Source organism: Fundulus heteroclitus, chromosome 17 (genome assembly GCF_011125445.2).
Source record: "Fundulus heteroclitus isolate FHET01 chromosome 17, MU-UCD_Fhet_4.1, whole genome shotgun sequence".
Taxonomy (NCBI): Eukaryota; Metazoa; Chordata; class Actinopteri; order Cyprinodontiformes; family Fundulidae; genus Fundulus; species Fundulus heteroclitus.
The window spans coordinates 19,609,703-19,633,151 of record NC_046377.1 but is presented as its reverse complement, the minus strand read 5'-3'; the positions used below and the strand labels follow the sequence as shown (position 1 = coordinate 19,633,151).

At 40.1% G+C, this 23,449-nt stretch overlaps 1 protein-coding gene across 4 annotated transcripts in view; it reads right to left on the bottom strand.

Moving 5' to 3' along the window:
- The window catches only part of magi2a (membrane associated guanylate kinase, WW and PDZ domain containing 2a), a 311,230-nt gene extending 289,250 nt beyond the window's left edge, over positions 1 to 21,980 (bottom strand). For 2 of the 4 annotated variants that reach the window (XM_036149357.1, XM_036149356.1), the window contains exon 1: positions 21,472 to 21,980. In XM_036149357.1, coding sequence (XP_036005250.1) covers positions 21,472 to 21,772 — 301 coding nt within the window. In that variant the 5' untranslated portion in view covers positions 21,773 to 21,980. The remainder of the gene's footprint in view (positions 1 to 21,471) is intronic. The other 2 variants (XM_036149359.1, XM_036149358.1) reach the window with 2 other exon arrangements.
- Between the last annotated feature and the right edge of the window lie 1,469 nt (positions 21,981 to 23,449).

Sequence of the window (23,449 nt, the reverse complement as noted above, 5' to 3'; positions counted from 1 at the left end):
GGCAATGAGAATCTGCAGCAAAGTTTTCCAGTCAGTTTTACACTCTCCAATCTCCTAATTACTTACCAAACTATGCTCTTCACAAAATATACACAATTATGTGAAATGAGCAGATATTAGTCATTGAGAATTCAAATGTACAAGATTCGCTTTATAGTCTGTAACTCAACCCACGATAAACCTTAATATACAAGACTTCGAAAATATTGAATTTATTACGTTTGAAAAACAGCAAATGTGAAATTCTCCTTTACACCTTTCTTTCGAACTTTCAGTTAAGTTACTAAATAAGTAAATACACAAACATCTCAAAAATAGTACAGCATCTATGTAAATATATTACAAAATAGACAGATATACATATAAAGTAAAATTAAAGATGGAAACGCCAGTTATTGTAGTACAATACCAGTTACCATGACTAACAATATAAAGAACAAGTAGAACAAAGTTATTTTGACCAAAATACCTCCAAATGTTGGTTAACAATATTCAATAAATGCCAGACAGTAACTCAGTGAAAGAACATGAAAGCATATTATAGCCCACATGTCCAGTTTCTGGTCAAATAAACATCAACATTATTCAACGTGACAAGGAATGGTGAGATTACTCAAATAATCTCAGATTTTTCTGCCAGAAAGACCAGCAGTAATTGTTGTAATCATCCTGTGTCGTACTATAGGAAGCTGTGGGTTCCCGTTAAGGTTTTGCATATAAATGTGGTTACTTCCCAATTCTGAAGTGTTCCTACCTAAATGGACACATTTTACATTTTTTGCAGGCTAATTGTTGCTGCACATTTCCTCCAGCCGTCTCTCTTGCTACTGATATTTTTTTAATAAGCCACACCCAAAATTCTCCGGCCTTTAGCACATAGCATGGGTCTTCAATTATAGTCCTCGAGGTCCGGTGTCCTGCAGCTTTTAGATGTGTCCCTGGTCCTGGTCTTTTTAATGTGAATACATTTTCTTGCATGAACTCAAGCATGGATTTCTTGTACAACTAAAGCCGGCATTTTGGTGTCCAATTTGGGCCTCATGCCGAAGAAGAGTTAAAGAGAAACCAAAAGCAATATCCTGATTTGGCTCTATATTTAGAACAAAAGCTCTTGCTGCACTCAAAGTGTGAAACGTTTTAAAGATTAGTCATCCAACTGCTTGCCAAGGCCAAAGCAACACTTGGACTCTGCGTGGTGCCGTGTTAAGAAAACACAGATTTTGGTAGAAAAATCCTTTTTATACAACAACAATCACCATCAGGGCTGTCAGGGTAATTTACAAAGTCCAAATAGGAATAGAATTAAACAGTTTGTAGCCAACGACTGGTATCTCCCAAAAGATTTTCCTGTATAAAGGATTAAATTAAAAAGATAATAGATCATCTATTTGCACGATAAAGGCCTTTGTTCTTTATCTACCTATGAAGATATTGATAAAGATTTTTTCATCATATTGTTTGTTAACGAGAAAAAATATTAATTTTCAGAGCATCAAAAGAAACGAGAAGTTGCTGGAAGATCTGGTTATAACAGCTACTTTATGTAATAACCTAACATGTCTCTTAATCCTAAAATGAGCGTCACAGGAGTCCATCAAGTTAAGCCACGGCGGTCAAAAAGCAGAACAGGAACCCCGGCTCCTCTTCCTCCCCCCTTCCTCCCGGTTTTCTCCTCCTCCTTGGAGCATCAGGTGTTTCTTTCAGAAGCACTCCCTCTCATCCGCCGACAATCAGAAAGGAGGAAAAATGCCTACGAGCACAGGCCAAGGAGCGTAGCCCGTCTCTTCATCTACCAAGCCTGTTTAAAAAACGTGCATCCATCTCAGTTCCCCCGTGGACCGTGGGATGAAATGAATGTGCGCACAGGCAAGAGGAGTGTTAGAAAAGCGAGAGGCTGTTGAATATGTAAAATCCTCCCAGGAGTGATTATGTGAGCTGACTTAAAGCAGCTGGAGGTGACCTCGCTCATGGCTAAACTAACACGGTGAGGCGCAACAACAACTTTGCTTAAGGAAAGCTGAAATACTGGTCTTAGGAGCTCAAATCGTTACAGCCAGACATCAGAATAAGACGGATGCGCTCGGCGCATAAAGCTGTTATTGCATGAATTGTTATAAAGAGACAGTTATTGAACGCACATGCTAATGATGTGTCTCGGAGCTCCCTGTAGAATCCATACAGCCGGGCGGAAAATCAATGTCCTGTTTACGATCTTATTGCAGACCCTTTAGCTCGTCTGAAACTGCTGCTCCGCCAGTTCTGGACGGCACAGTGAACACACTCCAATTAGATCAATAAATCAGGTTAACGTCACCCTTCTGTGTGTGTGTTGCATGTAATCCACTGCTCCTCTAATTGCCATAGCATGAGCCGCTGAGCAGTCGCTAACAGTCGATAATTTCAATTTGAAGGAGTTTAAGGATCTTAATTGTATGTCTGGTAGTTGAATTTTTGTGTCAATTATACCTTTAGGGGAATAATGGAACCTCTGCTTTCTTTATATATTCAATTTCCTTAAAAATGCCTAAATGGTCATAATATGACAGTTAAATGAAGGCAGCTACCATTAGCTACGTCTATCCCGTAATACAAAGGGGCACATCAACACATCTGAACATCAAGAGATAATCTTTTATGTTTAATCTGTTCATAAACGCTGCTTATTTCATTTACATTAAACACACAAGTTGGTTTGTTTTACTCACAGACACCAAGTCAGACCAGACTTTTTGCAGTTTTAGGCCGGTTATAGATCACTTAAATTACTTCTGCTTGCTAAATGGCAGAATAATTAGACGCCGCTTACATGATTTTAAAAACTTTGATGGCCACCTTTGTTATCCTTACACCAGTTTTGTACCAAATGTGGCGCCATCATTAAGCTGATTATGCATTCGCTGGACCAAACTGGGCCTCAGCTTCAACTTCATGGTTTACGTCCTCAGATGCCGCTTCAATATTTCCACTTAAATTATCTTTTCCCATGTTTCCATCTGTTTTGTGCAGTGCACCAGTCCCTCCTACAGCGAAACAGCCACACAAACTTATGCTGCCACCCGCATACTGTCCATGTCTAACGAAGGTCATTATTAGGGCTGAACAATTAATCGCATTTTCAATATAATCGCAATTTAGAAAAACGCAATTTCCAAATCGCAGAGTCTGCAATTTTTGGCTATGTAACAATTAGGGAATTAGACACGTCCTTTAGGTGTCAGTAAAATGTTTAAAGTGGGTTTGCCTCCACATGGAAGGGAAGACAGTTGCAGCAGTGAGATAATCTAATTTTATTACTTGTTTTAGAGTTTATATAATCATACATAGCATTAAGTTCTGGTCAATCAGTTTAATACATAGACTTGCTTGTTGGTTGCACTTTATGTTCAACAATGATTGATGTCCAAATCAACTAAAAGCTGTTCTCTTGAAATATATTCTGATTAATAGAAACATTAAAAGTTCTTGTTTTAAATAGTCCTTGTTTACAAACGTCTTTATTTAGAGGCCATTTTTGTTGCTTGTGGTTAACGCAGAGAAAAGTCAAAATTGCAATTTAGGTTGAAATATATTGTAGGCAGAACGCAATCATTACTGTACCGAGTTTAATTCAATTCAATTCAATTTTATTTATATAGCGCCAAATCATGAAACATGTCATCTCAAGGCACTTTACAAAGTCAAGTTCAATCATATTATACAGATTGGGTCAGATTATACAGATTGGTCAAAAATGTCCTATATAAGGAAACCAGTTGATTGCATCAAAGTCCCGACAAGCAGCAGTCACTCCTGGGGAACCGTAGAGCCACAGGGAGAGTCGTCTGCATTGTACATGGCTTTGCTGCAATCCCTCATACTGAGCAAGCATGAAGCGACAGTGGGAAGAAAAACCACCCATTAACGGGAAGGAAAAACCTCCGGCAGAACCGGGCTCAGTATGAACGGTCATCTGCCTCGACCGACTGGGGTTACAGAAGACAGAACAGAGACACAACAAGACAGACAAACAAGCACAGAAGCACACATTGATCTAGTAATCTGTTCTACATTAGATGGTAGTAGCGGGTGAGCCGTCTTCTCTGGATGATGTCACAGTTAACAGAACGCCAGACCAGGTGTACCTACTATGAAGAAAAAGAGAGAGAGCAAAAAGTTAAAAGCTGAAATGACGACAGTCATTTCAATGTAATACAATGCAAAACTGGAGAACAGTAGACTGAAGAACAGTAGAAATCAGTAGAGTGAGAAAATTAGACCCTGATGTCCTCCAGCAGCCTAGGCCTATCACAGCACAACTATAGAGATAGCTCAGGGTATGAGCCACTCTAACTATAAGCTTTGTCAAAAAGGAAAGTTTTAACATTAGTCTTAAAAATAGATAGGGTGTCTGCCTCACGGACCAAAACTGGGAGTTGGTTCCACAGGAGAGGAGCCTGATAGCTAAAGGATCTGCCTCCCATTCTACTTTTAGAGACTCTAGGAACCACCAGCAGACCTGCAGTCTGAGAGCGAAGTGCTCTGTTAGGAACATACGGGGTAATCAGAGCTCTGATATATGGTGGAGCTTGATTATTAAGGGCTTTATACGTTAGAAGGAGAATTTTAAATTCTATTCTTGATTTAACAGGAAGCCAATGAAGGGAAGCTAAAATTGGAGAAATATGATCCCTCTTGTTGATTTTCATCAGAACTGTGGATGCTGTGGGTCTTTTAGCAACTAATCTGCACAACGAGGAAACAAAATGATTTGTTGTTTGTATATGTTTAAAAAGACATGATAAATTAAACTGGAAAAAAAAAAGATCGCATTAAATCGCAATATTAAGAAAAAAAAAAAAAAATCGCAATTAGATTTTCCAAAATCGTTCAGCCCTAGTCATTATGACCAAACGTCTTAGACCACAGGACATTTCTCCAAAATGACGGTATTTGTCCCAGAGTGAGTTTGCAAACTGTTTTTTTATCTTTCTTTGCCTGAAGTGGCTTCTGAACACTCTTACAAGCTTCAGCCTGTGTTTTCACAAGGTCTTTTAGGTTTTGTTCTGCGGTTAGTTTATTTATTTCTAGAACACAGAACCGTTTTCTAATGGCATCATTGGTGGACGATCTGTGGTGTTTATACTTGTGTATCATTGCTTGAATACATTTATGTGGCCCTCTTAAGTACCTGGAAATCATAAAAAGGATTAACAGCAACTTCTATAAAAGAAAAATGTCTACAGTTCTCCTGACAAGAACTTCAATAATATTTACAAGCATTGATTTAGCGTCATATGATTCATGTCATTTATCATCAAAAGTTTCTACATAGAAAACTGCATAAGCCGAATATGAAGTAGTATTTGCCACAAAGATGAACACTTAACTAATCCACTATTTCACTCACAAAAGGGACTAACAAAAAAAGGAAACAAATGTAAACTCTTGCAAAACATTTTAAAAAATGGTTTTTAAATAAAAAAAAAAAGATGAAAAGAGAAAGACAGACCAACCCCGCAGCTTCGCTCGTAACATATCGATCTTTGCCTTTCTTGTGAATCAGCAACAACTGCTGTGGGTGTGGAGTTCATTTTCCCTTCTGCCTGTGAGCAGGCCAACCAATTTCACCTTCACCAATGACTTCCCTCGAAAATATCCCATTTATATCTCATTTATATTCATACCCCAAGCAACCGGAGGCCATTCAAGTTGAACATCTCCACCAACAAAAAAGGTACAATATCATCCTAAAGGACTATTGTGGCATCCGGGTTGTCATCTTTCACGTTTTGTGGGTTCATGAGGGGTTCTGAATCAGCCCGCATATTGCTCGCTGTGTACTGTTCCACTTTCTGAGAAGGGAGGCTGAAACAAGCTGCAGGAAGAAAATATGTGAATAATGTTGACACCAGTTATTTGTTGCCAACATGAGAGGAGTCAACACATTTCAGAAGTAAAGAGACGTCGCTGGGATCTGACAAACAGCGAGGAAAGATGCTGTACGGCAAACAAGTGCTCTTGTTAAACAAATGGCCTACACACGCCGATACTCAAAGCAACATTACCTGCGTATAGAACATGATGTAACAATAAAAAAAAAAAACTCACCGTCTAAATCTGAAAATAGCATACAGACCGTTTGCTCTGACAGCTTGTGTGTCAAAACATCCCTAACGAGATACTGTACGAGCTCGACGCTGAAGGCTTCTCTGTTATTCATTAAAATTCAGACTTTCCCTGCAGAAACAGATGTGGGAAAAGGTACGAATGCCTCAACAATAAAGCTAAAAGCAAAAGTTGTCTGCTTTGCAGAAATGGCGAACCTTTAGACATGAGTTTTTAAAGCAAATATTGAAGAAACGAGTAGAGATCCACAGCAAGGGCCCAAAATGCAGAACTACAACAGGAGAAACATGATTAAGTCTAAAGCAAACATCCTCCTAAGCCAGCCAAAGCCTGACCCATCCATTTATGACCAATATTTGTTAGTACACTATAGTTGGCGCCTGTGAAAGACTTGATTGGGTTTGAGATTCTTTGGGGGGAAAAAAAACAAAAAATAAACAGGTTTAGTGAGGCTGAAATGTGTGTGCATTCAATTTCAATTCAATTAAATTTTATTTATATAGCGCCAATTCATGAAACATGTCATCTTAAGGCTCTTTCCAAAGTCAAATTCAATCAGATTATACAGATTGGTCAAAAGAATTTCCTCTCTAAGGAAACCCAGCAGGTTGCAGCATTCTCTCCTCCTGAAAGAGCGTAGAGCCACAGTGGACAGTCGTCTACATTGTTGATGGCTTTGTAGCAATCCCTCATAACAAGCAAGCATGAAGCGACAGTGGAAAGAAAAACTCCCCTTTAAACGGGGAGGAAAACCTCCAGCAGAACCAGAACCAGGCTCAGTGTGAACGCTCATCTACCTCGACCGACTGGAAGTTACAGAAGACAGAGCAGAGACATAAAGGCAAGTCACACTTATTTTTTTTTTTACTTGCTTCAATGTTGTTACGCTTTACCTTTACATTTATTTGGCCCTTTGTGTTGGACTATCACCTAAAAATGTCATAAATACACACGACTGGAGTGGGATATGGAAAATCTATTGTTGCAGAAACAGTGCATTAAAATTCTGACATCCTTGTAAGGTAAGTTTGGCCTTTTCTGCCTGACACTGGGGCTTTTAGACCAGCGCTGATGACGTGATGCTGCTGATGGGGTAAGACAAACACTTCAACTGATGGATGTAGCCATTTACTACGAATTATAGCTTGCTTCAAATGCAGGTACGATCAAATTTTAGTCTTATTTGCATTTTATGGTTTAGGCCGGGCGCTTCCTTGCAAAGAAAACGTGGAAAATGTTTTCTGGCCTTGACGAGGACCTACACGAATCAAGGTGAAGCACGGACAAACACACCGAGAAAGCTTCACAGCCTCCGACTGCTCACTCTGCTGAACACTTCAGCTCGCCTAAGCAGCAGGCTGATATTCACAAGAGGAGAAAAACTGCTACATGCGTGCACGCCGGTGGGGACTGTATGTGCACACCTGTCCCCAGAGGTGAGCCTGGCAGTGAGACAACCACCAAACCTCTGTCAAGCCTGATTGGACAGGATGTGGTAAGTGGGACGAGGGCTCCAGACACACACACACACACACACACCATGGAGGACAGCATCTTCTTAACGTGTGTGTGTCCGTATGTGTGTCACACTATCTGTGTTGCACTCGCCGGTGCAACTTTACACCCTCAGTGGGACCCTGACAAGATGACAGATGAGTCCGGCTGCAGGAATCATTACCGCGCCGCCGACAGCGGCATGTGTGTCAAACTCCACACAACTTCTCAGGGATTACCCCCATCCCATGTTTCAAATGATTGGTCCGAACCCATCATCCCCCGCATCAATCAAGGCATTACTTGGACACGCGCCATTAGCACAGCGCTGTCATAAAACACTAGCTCTCCCTCCATTGCTCGCACTGTGCCTCGTTGTCACGTTAAGAGTTTCTAGCCTCCAGAACAACTTCATCGGCGCTCAAACTGAGCCGCTCTAACCTTCGATGTCAGCTGGCACAGCCCATTTTTGGAAATCAGAAAGCGTCGGTCTTCCTCATGCTAGCTGTGAAGAACACAGTCCAAGTGGAAGTGTCTTAATCATGGTACGTGTGGCACCAGTCGGAGATTTGACACTTTGTTATGCGAGAGAAAGAATTAAACGGCAGCCACTATAAGCATGAAAATGAAGAACAATCCAACATGCATAGGTTCTGTGATTTCACTTTACAGTCAGGAAAACACAAGTGCAGGAGCTGGAATCAAAATCTAGGTGTCAGGCTAAACAATCATTATTCTTCAAAGCCAAATAAAGATCGTATTTTGCTCAGGTGAGGAACATAAAATTGTTTACGATAAATCACTGCACCTTATCCTGTCATTTACTGCAATTTACTGTACATTTTCAAGCTGTATGCAAACGAAATCGCACTCTGTGCATACAAAATGACAAATAAAGTTGTCTAAGTCTAAAAAAAAGTAACCTAGCGCATGATTTTTCAGCTTTAAGTTAATTTTATCAGTGCAAGGTACTGTGCATTAGGCTGCTAGTCATGTGAGGACGATTGTGCAACAACGTAATCAAAGTATCAACAGAGTATGAGCCAGTGAGTGGAAAACTTGTGTTGCAAATTTAAAAGCTGGCTGTGCAACCTCAACCCCGAGCTCAAGCAAATACGGCCACTTTCTGTAGGGAAAAAAAAAAAATTATTGGTGCAATTAGGAGCCACTCTGAGGCGAGTTAATGTGTGCATACCTGTACAGCCATTCATGATTTGGCTTAAGCTCAGAGATACTTTTTTAGAGCTATTAACTGACCATAAATAAGTTTTTGGCTGAACTAAAAGCTGTTTTTGGTTAGTTTTAAGCATGGAGTCCCACAGGGCTTCGTTCTTGGCCCCATTTTGAGTTTTATAAATGATTGTGGGATCATTCACTTTCCTATACCTACAATGCTGATGATCGCCAGCTGCTGACCATTTTTAAATGCAATTCAAGTCAGTTTATATAACGCTAATTCACAACACGTCGTCTCAAGATACGTTACCAAAAGAAAAAGCAATGCCAGAGGTTATTTCTACAATAATCTTCCTACAGAATTGTGTGAAATCTATAAAATTATTGCAATTTTCTTCCCCAAAACAAATAAAATGTGTGCACTGAAGATCCCGGTTCCCCAGATTGATGACCAAATGTGTACAATTTGTGCATTAAAACTATTAAAATTTTGCATATGACCTTTTAAGGTACATTATCGACACAGACATTTATGAAAAGTGTGGAGCAATGCCGAACCAGGCGCTATAATAAACAACGCTGAAATGGAGACTGGTATTCATGCTTTTTGTATTCATGCTTTTTGAATATTATTGTAGTTTCATTGTTACTCGTTTTTGTAAACCTTCACTGAATTTCACGCAGTCAGTTCCACATGCAGCTGCAAAGCTTTGGACTCAGTCCGCCAAGTCAACCAACGTCACCCCTTTACTGATCACCCTGATTTGGAGTTTTAGGACACCATGATGCATCTTTACACATTCAAGATCTTCCTTTGTTGAACGTCAGCTCAACAGATACGGCAGACAGGCCTGGGATGGAGATGATGCCAAGTTTACGCTTTAAAACATCCCACAGAACGGTTCAATCACCAGAAAGTGAATAAAGCACGGCACTAAGACATCCACTGGAAAGACGGGTCCGGTAAGGACTACATTTCTCAGAGAAGCAGCCAAGAGGTGCATAGTAACTCTGGGGGAGCTGCAGAGATCCAGAGCTCAGACATCATCACGTCCTCAGATGTTTTACCAAAGACATCACGTCAATGGTAAAACATGACTGCACCATCAGGGGCGGTTCTAGACCAAATTTACCTGGGGGGGCCAAGGTGGGACCAGTGTTTTTTCACAGGGGCACAAAACAATAAAATGGCAATATTTAACTGTGTAATAATATTAAGTGAGCCACTTGTGACTCTGGATTTCAGACCCCTGATCTAGCAGTTGAAAACTTTGACCCCTGCTCAATACGGCTAAAGCTAAACGTGAAACATCTTAAGTTTTAAATTCTTTTTAGAGTAAAGCTGTATAGGTAACAAATAATATTGGTCAAAGTGTCCAATCAGTTATGGTTTCTTTGCCATTGCAAATAATTATGAGAAGTTTATTTAACATCATGCTTTTAGTAAAGGGGCCATAACAGGGGCCAGGGCCATTTCTACAGGGGCATGGGCCCCTGTTGGCCCCTGTCTAGAACCACCCCTGTGCACCATCATGCGCCATTAATCATTATGTAGGAATGCCTTTTTTAAGCAGCAACAGGAAACCAGTTCAGAATATACGGAAAGATAGATGGATTAGAAACTAGTGCAAAAATATTAGAACAGATTTTTTTGCTTAGATGTGACAAAATGTTATAAGCCTTAAGGGGGTGAATACATTTCGAACACACAGTGATGGAACTATTTTTTTAAAATTCAATTTAACCCTTGTGTCATGTTAGAATAGTGGGAACGCCACCTAGGATTGTTCAACCTGATCGTGTTCTTCCTTTTTTTGAACAATTCCCCTGTAATCTGCTTTGAAGCCAATATTTCCTTCCTAAGATATTTCACTGAGAGCCTAACTGCTGCACTCGCTGCCTGACCAGGGAAGCTGTCATTTGAGTCGCACAGTTTTCTGGAAGCAGCCTTTTAAAACTCAGGAGGTGCTGCCACTCCTGGCTCCCTGTGCTCAGGCAGCGGTAATGACTTGCCACCGATCCCAGCCAAACGCTCTGCGTGCATCCGGCACGCACGGCGCTCGCCTTCGGCCAACCTGGAAACGTCTGCTCTTACCTGCTGCACCCCGACACCTCTAAGTGCGAAGCCTCAATCAGAGCATGGGTTCTCAGAGCAGCAGCAGTGAGAGCGTCTCCGTGTAGTCCTGCTCCAAGGTGCAGTGACAGCCTCTATGGCTGGCTGCACGGATCCCTGACAGCAGCTGAAATAAACAGCCGGGGAATTTAACTGTGTGGCTGTGGCTGGAGGAGATGGAGAAAGAGATATTTTGCATGGAATAAAAACTAATTTAGCTTGATGTTTTAGTGGCTGCCTTTTTTTTTTAATTACTGAGAAGCAGTGATTTTTTTCTTCCCATTTCAAGCAGAGCACTCAAGGATAAGACTGAAGAGATTTGTCATGCCTATAAAATACTTCCTTTTACGTTTTTTTTTTTACAGACTCACAAGGAAAATTTAATTATATCAGTGGTTTATGCCTCTTATGATCATAACGGTGAAGTGACTGTGTTGAAACATTAACGCAAATAGGGTTTATTTTCAATCTAAGTCGATTATGATGGATTTTCTTTAAAAGATCAGATTATTGAGAGACTGATTTAAGAAAACAAGGAGGAATGTCTAAGTATGCCAGGGGCTGGTGTCATTTACAGCGAATATCTTGCATGTTTAACAAACTCTGCTGTTCTGGCCACAAGTTTATATCCACTAATTTCATTTAGATCAATATTCAGCTTAGGCTTTTAAAGGGTTTTTTGATTTGGGCTTTTTCAGGGTGGTATGGATATACAATAAGGAAGCCCAAATATTTTTTTTTTTTTACAAGGAACATTTTTTATCTGTAGATTTTTCTTCATCAGCGAATCAGATGCTTTTGTAGCCATCATCTAGCTCAGGGGTCACCAACGTGTGAGTTACATGTAAAACGTTATTTTATTACGTTACTCTTCCTGTTTATTCACATTTGCATTTATATAATTAAAAAAAATGACAATACATATTTTAAAAAAGATGAAAAATGTGTTTATTTTACATTAAGTTAAGGTGAACGTTAACTTTTCTAGTTGAAAGGTCAGTACAGGTAGCGTTTCCTATGCAATGGCATTAAAGTAGCTTTCAGTTTCAAAAAGTTCATGATCTCTGATCTAGCTAATTAAAATTTTGCTATATATTTAATCCTTGTTCTTATCAGTGATCTTTAAGCTTATTTAAAAGTGTTTGGTTTTCTGTTACGGTCCAGTTTTATAGCAGGGTTCATACATGAGGAAGGTGAGATTCAGAAAGCCAAATGCCTTCTGGAGAAAAGCTTTATGATCCAATGAGACCAAGATTGAGTACAAAGACAAGGAAACTATTTGGAGGAGACAAGGCGAGGCCATCAGATCTAAGACCACTGAACCAGCTGTTGACGATGGTAGTGGCAGCATCATGCTGAGGGGTGGTTGCCCTGCCAATCATGTTGGTGCATAATTGCACAATGTGCTCGGAGTAACGAAGGCCGTTTACCTCCAAACTCGTAAAGGTTTCCTTAAATCAACAGCTGGGTGGTAAACGCATGGGCACAGTTGAGCGCAACAATCCAAAATCATCAAAAGTAATTTTTAAAAAGGCTAAAGCAACTAATATGATGTTTTTATAATATCCACAACCTAAACATTTTAAAAAAAGTGTTGACTTTTATTGAACCCCAGTAAAGTAACTGATAAGGAGAGTGGACAAATATACAATCAGTATTCATTAGGAACCTTGTTGGTTGCAACAAAAGCAATAATTCATCCACAACTTGCTAAGAAAGAAAACTAACCAAATATTACTGAGAATGTATATATATTTTTTTATAATCTTGTACAGATTAAAATAAACATGACCTTTTTGTGGAAGAATGCTTTAAAACCAGAACAGTATTTGGATTAGCCCATCAGATTTCTTTGTCTCATAATGATGTCTTCAGGACACTCCTTCTGCTAGTTAGTGGACCATAAAAAAAAAAAAAAAAAAGAAAAAAAAAAAAAGGGGTTTTGTTGGACCATTTTCTCGATGTCTGGCGGAGCCTCTTTCTTCCATGACAGGCCAGTCAAGTTAATTCAGATTTTTGACTCTCGATGTGACAGTTTCTGTTAGCGCCGTCGTAAACTATTGCTTGCTACATTAGGAACAGAGACTCGGGGAGACACACTGTGAAAATGTGCATCATTATTCTTTAATGACATCAAATCCACTGTGGCCACACGATGCGCTCGCAACATCCATGCCTATATTCTTGATGCTTGGCTCTGAGCAGCATTTGTCAAAAGTCTCTGGCTGTGTATTTGCACCTCATTTGTTCTCTTACACAGCCATTTATTGATTTTTCATAGATGCTAATTATGTCTTGATTGCAAACTAATCTAATCGCCACCCCAAAGAGCAATAAACAATGTAAGCATAATAATGGGCAAGAATTTTAAAATACTCCGCTTGCATTTGTTTCAGATGAGGAGAAAGGCTCGTATTTTTAATTTCAGGGAAGACAAATTAAAGTCGGCACCCTGGGCAACATATTAAAGAGAGAAAGCAACAGTGTTTAATATGTCGGTAAAGCAGCAAAGCGCTAGAACAAGAGCTTGATGTATTTTTCAAGCAGGCCAAGCAGATGTTTGCAAATCAACCATGTATGAAAGCTGGTCAGTGATTGGCTACTTTACAGGAGACTCAAAAATAGCAGGAAAAACGATCCACAAATCTCTATTTAAAATTCATGAGTTGAGTTTTAATCCCGTGGGAATATGGAAATTTAGCAAAGCAACATACTGGTACTGCTCATGAATTGTTTCTATTGAATAGCTTTTAAATGAATTGTTTTATTTATTTATTCATCTATGTGAAGTTACAGATGAGTGCAATCTGCAGTCTCTTCCAAGGCAGACAGATAAAAGGTACTTTAACTTTGACTAAAGTCAAAAAGATGCTGCTTTATGGGGACTGGACCCAATAGATTGTAACCACCATTAATTAAACCTGTTTTGAAATAGATAGAAGAAGCTAAAGAAGTAGGTTTGTAAAGTATTTAAATAGCACTTTTCAGAAGTAAAAAAAAAAACAGACTAAAATGCTCCAGCTTAATTTCTTAAATTGCCTATGTCCATGTGTTGGTTAAAGGGGTCTAGTCAATTACTACGGTTTATGTGGCTAATCAGCTGACAGGCAAAGGCTCCATCCGAATACCTCTACTGGGTAAGGACCACTGAGCTATATAATACATTGGAGTGCTGATTTTGCCAAAAAACTGAAGTCACTGGCCGCCATCTTGCTACTCTTGCTAAGTATGTGTATATGTATACACATATGTAAATATATGTTTTTGTATATTGTTATTTATATATTTATAAATGTTAAATATATATATTTAAAGGAATAAAATGCAAAATATTTCAGCACATGACTTTCTCAGTACTTGATAGTTTTAGAACATAACATAAAAGTATATAGCATTTGACATTTTAAAAGTTTTAAGCCCCCCCTGAACATGAGAAAATCATCGTTATTCGATGCTGTAGCGCACATATTCCCTAGTTACTGGGGGAAAATAGGGAGTACCAATATGGCGGCTGGTGGCTTCAAAGCGACTCGTTCAAACAGCGGGTGATTAGCACTCCAGTGTATTATATAGCTCAGTGGTAAGGACACTTTAGCCAAAGTGGAAGTGCATCAGCGGTCACTGTGATAAGTGCTGTCCGAATAGTACAGTCAGTAAGGAAGGAAGTAGGAAACGGAGCCTGTATGCTTCCTCTCGTGGCTAAGTTAGCATAGAAAACTCGTCACGTCCATTACCGGCTCTAAGGAACATATGGATTCCCACAATCCTTCGTGATGTTTAAGCATAGCCCTTCACGGAAAATCAACCAAAATGTACGGAGAGAATAGATAGAGCGTGCATCATGTAGTTCATTTTCGGAAGTCTGTAGGCGCGAGAATTTGACTCGCATCATCCATGTGCGTTTACGTCACGTAACGCCGTCGGATTTAAACGCTGTCCAGAATCATCGCAGCAGTCCAAAGCTCCTTTCCTACCAAGGATAGTGTCCTTACTGTTGACCCCATGCAACGTCGAAGAACAGGAGCCATTATTAAAGCCATATTAGAGCGGTCATTTCTGACTGAAATTCTTATTCAGAAGTTGACTTGATCAGTTAAAGCTACATCCCTTGCATTACCGCCACCTGCAGGTGATATTAGGTACATTCACTGTTGACGGGTTAAGTGTGAAAAGAGCGGATGGGATAATTTGCATGTGTGCAAGGTGCCAGTTCTTGCTCGACCCGGGAATGTGGTCTCACCAAATTACTGCGATCTAAGTGTGAAAGGGGCTATAGAGTAACACAGCATCAGAACAAAGACACTAAAGCCCCATTTACACTAGCCTTGTTAAACTGATTCATGCCGAGCTCGGTCCGAGCTTGGATCAGTTAACCAAGCCGAGCCTCGTTCTGACGACCGTTTACACAGTACGCTATCTCTGTTCCTTGGTTGCTCCTCGCCTCCTAGTGACCTGAGTGAAGTTGGCCCCCCCACCCTCTTCAAATCAGAAAAATTGGTGCCAAACGTTTGTGCAGCAAAAATTTTCGTTTGTGCTGCCATCATTTTAAAGATATAAACAAATGTTTTTAGAGGTCATCAAAGGTCAACCAGCCCCCCCCCCCCCCCCCCCCTCTTCAAATCAGACAAAATTGGTGTCAATCAACTCGACTCCGTTTGTGCTGGTTTGTGCAGCAAACATTTTCATTTGTGCTGCTTTGGTTTTGAAGATATTAATGAAAAGGTAGAGGTCAAAAGGTCAACCAGCCCCCCCCCCCCCACACACACACACACACCTTCATCAAATCAAAATTGGTGTTAAACGTTTGTGCTACGTTTGTGCTGGTTTGTGCAGGTTTGTGCAGCAAAAGTTTTCGTTTGTTGATTGACACCAATTTCATTTGATTTGAAGAAGGTCGGGGGGCTGGTTGATCTTTGATTACCTCTAAAAACATTTGTTTATATCTTTAAAATGATAGCGGCACAAACGAACATTTTTGCTGCACAAACCAGCACAAACGTAGCACAAACGTTTGGCACCAATTTTGTCTGATTTGAAGAGGGTGGGGGGGCCAACTTCACTCAGGTCTCCTAGTGACGATCTACGGTACTACTGCTCTCTGGGATTGAAGGAAGAAATCAAGCAAATCAAAATGGCAGCGCCACAACATTCAGGCTATTAAGCTTGGTGAAACGACGTTGTTTGCGGAGAGTCAGGCGAAGACGGCAACTTTTGGTGGATTTACTTGACAGAGTCGGCTTTTGGGAAGTGGATAAGACAAACGAACGTCTAATAAGGATTTAGAGATGCAGGAAACAACGACAGACAGGTTCATCACACTGCTAAGCAGAATCATCACTGGAAATCGTGTGTCACGGTAGGGAAGCTAGTATTTTTATGAATGTTTGAAATGTCAGATGACTGTAAGGAGATGACGCGGTCTGCACATGCGCTATTCGTTATCAGATAACAGGGCCAGAAAAAAAACAGGCCGAGCTCACACCTGGAACTGGGCTGCCTTTAGCGCGGTCCGGTTGTGTCTGGCTCGGTTCAGTTCAGTCTGCTTACTGTTTACACTCGATAGTTATCTCAGTTACCGAGCTCGGACTGGTCTCAGCTCGGTTAAAAAAGGGTAGTGTAAACGGGCTAAAAGTCTTCTCGCACATCTTGTAAGCCGTAAAAAAAAAAAAAAAAAGAGTCACTACATCTTGGTTGAGACAAGAAAAACATACACTTGCACTAGCGGCAATAAAGTTACAACTCTTTTTTTTCCCCTATATAATATTTACTGAATGTAAATATCTATCAGATAAAAATCTATAAAACCACCTAAGGAGTAAACAAGAGTAGAGATGCAGGAGAATATCACTCACTTCTACAGCCGTTGGAACATGCAACTCCCATGGGCAAAAAAAAACAACAACATAAAAACAACATTAATTTTATATAGGCTTTGGCTGCTTTTCAAATGAACCTATGTTGTGATGCTAAACACACACACACACACACACACACACACACACACACGCTGACACTTTGATCCAAAGCCTCTTATAGGGCTTTGAAAGATTTTTCGCCCCAAAATGAGATCCCACAGATCCTCCTGGCTCCGGCACACAATGAAAGTATCATCAGCAGCTGAGATCAAAGGCAGGAGGAGCGTCCGTGACGTGACAGCTTAGCCTCGTGTCCAGGTTTGGAGATAATGCCAGAAAAGCTACATTTACATGACCTGCACTGTGTTTTTCAGTGCGGGAGCTTGTGGACAACCAGAGATCAGTGAGGACGTACCTGGGCAAAACCGACTGAAAAACGAATATGTGCTAAAGTCAAGGGGACTTCTGGGATCCCGTCGTGCTTTATGATGCTTTTCATCTTCTGTGGCGCCGCCATAATGTTGGTGATACAGATTTCCTGTAATTTTCAAACAACATCCCTCCGAAATCTAATTTATAGCACCCAGCGCTGCACAAATTGAATTGTGGGTTTTTGCACAACCGCTAAATGCCTTATCTCACCAAAAATATAAATGAAAAAAAACTAATATTTAGCAGTTTCTGAGATAAAATTAAGATTCTGACAGCAGTTAGTCGATCCATTGCCTTTGAAGACGAATGAACAAATGTTTGACAGTGAAACAGAAGTAGCCAGATTCTCGCCTAAGGTTGCCACAAGGGGACAGCGCAGCAGGCTGAGAATAGCTGTATGCACAACAGTAATGGCTCTCTTATAAAAAGGTAAGCACAAATGAGAGATTATGAAAAAAAAAAAAAAAAACAGGACATTTGAGCTGACTGAGCAGCCGAAGCCTGGTGACACTATTGGCTGTCATTTGTAGTAATTTTAGTTGAGTGCTCTGAATGCATTTAGGGGAAAAAAAACTCCTTTTCTGTTGTATCATTTCAGCTACAGAGTCATTGAGATTTTGACTGATTATTTTCCCAACGAATGCTAATGTAGGCAAACAAGGTCGAGTCACCCGGAGCAGCAGTGGGATTTACAGTCTGCACCTAAACTCCGTCCTCTGACTACAAATTTAACAGCAATGGGCTGAGAATGAACATTGTCCTTCATCGCTGCTTGTAATAAGACTGAATGTTGAATTTATTGGACCACAGCCATTAGCCTTCCAGCTTAGAGGAAAGCATTACTTTTTTTTTTCCACTAAAGCACCTATTCTTTCTATCGGCCCTTTTTTCCCCTTCCTACTTTAAGTTTGTGTCGAGGGTAAAAATTAAGCGTTTACATCTAGGGGCATGCTTGCAGCACGTTCGTCCGCTTAAAGTGGATTTGTGGCGCTCCTCTGAGCTAAAACCGGTATTGACACGGGAAGCTGAGAAGGTAATAAAGAGATAAAATCACAACCCTTCCATACATCAATCTCTCCGCTGGAAATGTAGGTTTTGTACTCCCATGGCATCATTATCCATATATGATAAGGATGAGTGTTTTAATGTGATGGGGAAAAAAATACTTATTTTGGTCCAAACTCATTAACATTTTAGGAATGTGTTAATTTTATTTGCTGTTGATCATTTATATTTATTTTGTAGGGGGGGGGGGCTGGAAGAAGACATTTAAGCAGATGACACATACTTTTAAACTCTCATTTCCCTGACTACTATTAACTTAGGTACACCGGGTACAGCTATTAATTGGTAGGAAAATGGTGAAAAACAATTAATCCATGAAACAAAAAATTGCTTTAATATGAAAAAAAAAATTGTTCTGACAAATAAATACGAGAACTTATTACTGCAGTAATATCTGAGAGTTTAAATATTAGCATTTTGCAATTCCTTTTAGTAAATCAGCATGGATAAGAGATGCCGTAATTAAACTTAGCTTTTATTGATTTACACCATTGTACTGAAGTTACTTTTAGGTACACATTGATATTTTCAGATTGTTGTTAAAAAAAAAAAAAGGTTCATACAAATAAGAATATAGTTTTGGGGTTGATAACATTTGCAAGAGCTCAAAATGAGCGTCAGATTTAAGTGGCTTTTGACATGGTTGTTGGTAACAGGTGGGCTGAGAAATTCAGAAAACTAAAAATCTACTGGGACTGGGAACAAGAAGTCGACTATTCACACAGGCTCACCAAAAGTGGACAAAAAAAAAAAAAAGATGAGAAAAACTGATCCAACAAGTCTTCCGCCAAAGCAACATGAAAGCATGAATCCATCTTCCCTTGAGTCCACAGTTCAGGCTGCTGGTGGTAGAACATTATGGGGGGTATTTCCTGGGACCACTTTGGCCCCCTTAGTGCCAATTTTAAAGGTGCATAGCCACGTTATTATTTTTATTATTATTTATACGTCAGTAGCTCACTCTGGTTGCATATAAAGTTTTTGTGAACAATTATCACGTCCTGACGGTATATTAGTTATTATTTTGGTGTTTTACGCTTTGTTTTTGCTCAATTTGTTGTAAATAAAGTAAATAAAGCCTTTTTTGTTTACTTATAATAAAAACGGAAGTACCTACTGAACCATGCGCAAGTAAGGGATAATACAAGGAAGCAGCTAACGGCTATTAACATCACCCAGCGAAACAATGCCAAATGGTCCAAGATCCAGTTGGGAAAAAAAAAAAAGCATAAATCTGTTCACTGAAGCGGATGCTAAACCTGCCGAGGCTCAGATGTGACCGCAGAGTTGACCTATATGAGTAAATGTTCTGATGTGAGGCTCTTAATGTTCTTGTATATCGTTGGTCTTCAATCAACGACGAGCCGCTGCTTCATTGCGGCATTGCGGAGGGTCAGGCTCGGGCTGCCATTATTTAATACGGTTTTATTAAATAAGCAAGCCGACATTATTATAGTTCTGCGATACTGTGTGCAACGTCTGTTCATATCTGTTCATCACGCCCAGTGCTGGGGCTATTTTTATCCACAAAAAAAGGACCCTCAAAACATTATGAGAATGGAGGATTGATGTTTATAACTTTATTTTATCATGTTTTTATTTTATTTTTTATAAGCATATGACGTGACTATATACCTTTGAAACAACACAGCCCACCCAATAATTGATGCTGAACATCTGTTGAAGTTGGACCCATCTGTTTACTACAGTGTGCCCATCTTCTGATGGCTACTTAAAGTAAAATTACACACAAAAAGGCTCAAATCACCTCAGACTGCTTTACTGAAGGTCACAATGAGTTCCACGTACTCCAGTGGCCATTTCACCAGATCTCAATCCAAGAGCTCCTTTAGCATCACATTTGCATCCTTATTTGGCACTACCAACGTTGCCACAATTTTATTATCCATTTAAATAGTACATAACCCAACATTTACTGCATTTTTGCACTGCACCATACTTTTCCATACGAATTCCTTTTTGCATTATTATTTTTGCACATAAACTGAACATTCTTCTGCACACTGTTTTTCTCCTGCATTGTTACATCTGATCAATGCTGCACTTTATATTGTAATGTCTTATTCCAACTGCAATCTGATTACACTGTCGAAAGCTGTATGCAACGAAATTTCATTCTGTATGCACTCTGTAAATATAAAATGACAATAAAGTTGTCTAAGTCTAATTCTAAGTTGTCTAAGCGTGTGGTTTTGAGTCGTATCACTAATGTTATCCTTATATATCCGCAGCATCGGTGTCGCCATCATGTTAATACGTACCAAAATCTCCAAGGGATGTTTCTGATGCCTTGTTTAATCCATATCACAAAAAAAATATTGCTATATTAGTATGTGTGATGTTAATAGTGTTATAATATTCACCAAAACAAAAGTGATAAAGAGTCACCAGGAAAATGAGGATTTACCTTAACTGATATTGTAATGGCAATACTTTCCAACATTACTAGTTGGTGTATTTAACCAAAATATAGAAGAGAAATATATTTACAAAAATGGAGGACAATAACATTTGATATGAAGGAATTAAAAAAAAAGAAAAATGAAAGAAAAAAAATCAATGTGCAAAAGTAAAACTAAAGTTAAAAAGTGTCTCAGAAGGAAGACATGTTGATCTTTTTTTCAAATTAAAATGCTTAATAAACACTTCAGAAAACAAGGATGAGAATGTTTAATTAACTCTTGGCCAAACTTGACGTCCCTTGAATCAACGCGGCCCCAGAAACGAAAAGCAAAAAAAAAAAAAAAAAAAAAAAGCACGGAAACGCCCGAAGAGGGTTACATTCTAACAATTTGTCTTATTTGTGTAAACAGCGTGTGACGCAGCCCACGTCACGCCACGTACGAGTTGGCGGCGCTTATTTATTTACATTCCTCTGTGATTTATGCGCGCTCCGGTAATCTGGGCTTTCCAGCAGCTCCAACACACCCCCTTAAAGCCAAACCGCAGAATATCGCCCCTCGGCGCTAAAACGCGACAACAAACGTGCAAAAGAGGCTTCAGGCGGGCGGCTGCGCGGAGGAAATCCCTCCGGTGCGGTGAAACAAAATGACCCAAAGGATGAAAGAAAAGAAAAAGTCTGCAGGAGTAACAGTTTTTTTTTTTTTTTTGGGTGGGACAATAGAAGCGCTGTCAGGACAGGAAAAGACCCCAAAGTTGACGCAAAAGCCGGAAAATTAAACATAAAGAAAATAAAAAGTAATCCCTCACCTTGTTTGACACACTTGAGCCGCACGGGGTCTTTGCTGTGTTTGACCACAGCGTGGACATCCCTGGTGGTCAGCCCGGCCACCGGCGTGTCGTTGACTTCCAGCAGCAGGTCCTCCTGGAGCACTTTGCCGCTGTGGCACACGGCTCTGGCCGGCAGAAGTTGGCCGATGACCGGGAACTGTCCGCGCTCCGCGCCGCCCTTCAGCTCCAGCCCCAGCTCCCCCTCCTCATTCCTGCAGAGGATACTCTCATGGACTTTGTTGCTCCAGTGGTTCTTCCTCTGCTTCAGGCTCTTGGACATGGCTAGTTCGCATGAGCGCAGCCGTGCAAGGGAAAGTAAGGGAAAGTTTTCCAGCCGCTGCGTGTGTGTCCCCCCCACGGCGCCACGGTCCACGCTGGAATGCGTCCTGTTTCAGCGGAAAGGCGCAGTTGTCTCCATGTCAGCGTTCAGCAGCTGGATCATCAGTCTGCCTTTTGAATAACTGAGAGCTGCCCAACTTGGGGTGCGTTCACGGTCAACCTGAAAGCTCGAAGATGATACCATCACGACCCACCAATGGAAAAATCTTGGAAGTTAACCTCGATTTCTTTGTTTTGTTTTGTTTTGTTTTTACGAGCTTTGATGTCCTATTGCTTTAAAGGATTTGTTTTACACTTAAAATAAAACTGCTGCAAAAGGGATGCGCAAAAGGTCTGCAAATTTAAACTAACCTTCAATATTAGTCTATTTATCTATATCTCTTTTGATGCAAAAAAAAGTCACATTACAGAATCTTTTTTATGATGTGTTTTATGTGATCAATATATAGAGACATTATTGTAGCTGAAAATTTCAAAAGCACACGTTTACGTTGGGCACCTGAATGCAGCATCAAGCTCCAACCAACACAGCTAACCCGGATGTGATGGATTGGGAAGGAGGAGGAGAGTTTTCTCAAATCCAGCTTGTCATAGAGGGGGGAAAAAAGAGGGAGTGGGAATTTAGGCTGTGGTAGAGCAAATGGCACCTCCATGCAGCAACAATATTGGAATCCCCTTTTTTCCCCCTGATTTTCCTCCAATTGTTTAAGTCGTTAAAAAAAAATAAGTAAAAAAAAAAAAGTCTGTTTATGTTTGGACAACTATTTTTTTGAAGCAGGGCTTCTTGACAATAAAAAACTGTTAAAAAGCCAATTTAAACAAATTTGTTCCACATTTGTAGGAAAAAAAATGCATTATGTGTGTTGCGGTCTAAGCCAAAGAGGGTGTGGGGGAGGCAGTGCGATGGTGTGCACCAGACTGTAGAGGAGCTGAGCAGCTCCTTTAGCGACAGACTTATACACCCTGTGTGTAAAAAGGAGTAAAAAGTGTAAAAACTGCAACCTCGACTCTGCTATGCAACCTATTGATATTAGTGTTAATAGAGCTCTTGTGCAAAACTAACACAAAAAAAAAAACACATTACAAGCTTTGAATAGCTCACTGAGTGCCATCTTATCCATCTGGTGAACATAAAATGACCAAAGAAGGGCATTAATGATGCTCCTCCAGACCAAAGCTCTGGAGGAGCTGCAAAAATCAACAACTTAAGTGGCAGAATGTGAGAAATTAAGCAAAGACTGGGCAAAAATCTCAGTGCACGGATGTTTAAAACTGGTGTAAAACCATATATGGTGGGTTTACACAGGGAGGCTGAATCCTGAATAGTTTATTATTTAAAAAAGATCAAACATGTTTCCTTTTAATAGGCGTTTCTATATCATAAAATCCCAAATAAATTGCTGAAATGAGTCAAAGTGAAAAAAAAAAGTAAAACGTTCAACAGGTATGAATACATTTGCTGAGCCGTGGCATTAGAAACGCACATCAACCATCTGTATAATGTACCCGTTTCTGATTGCCTTTGAAGGGGTCGTTCGTATTGATCTGCTGGGAATTGAACCTCATTAAGGCGACTCAGATTTCTGTCTGACGTTTGGTAAGAGCTTCATCGAGTGCC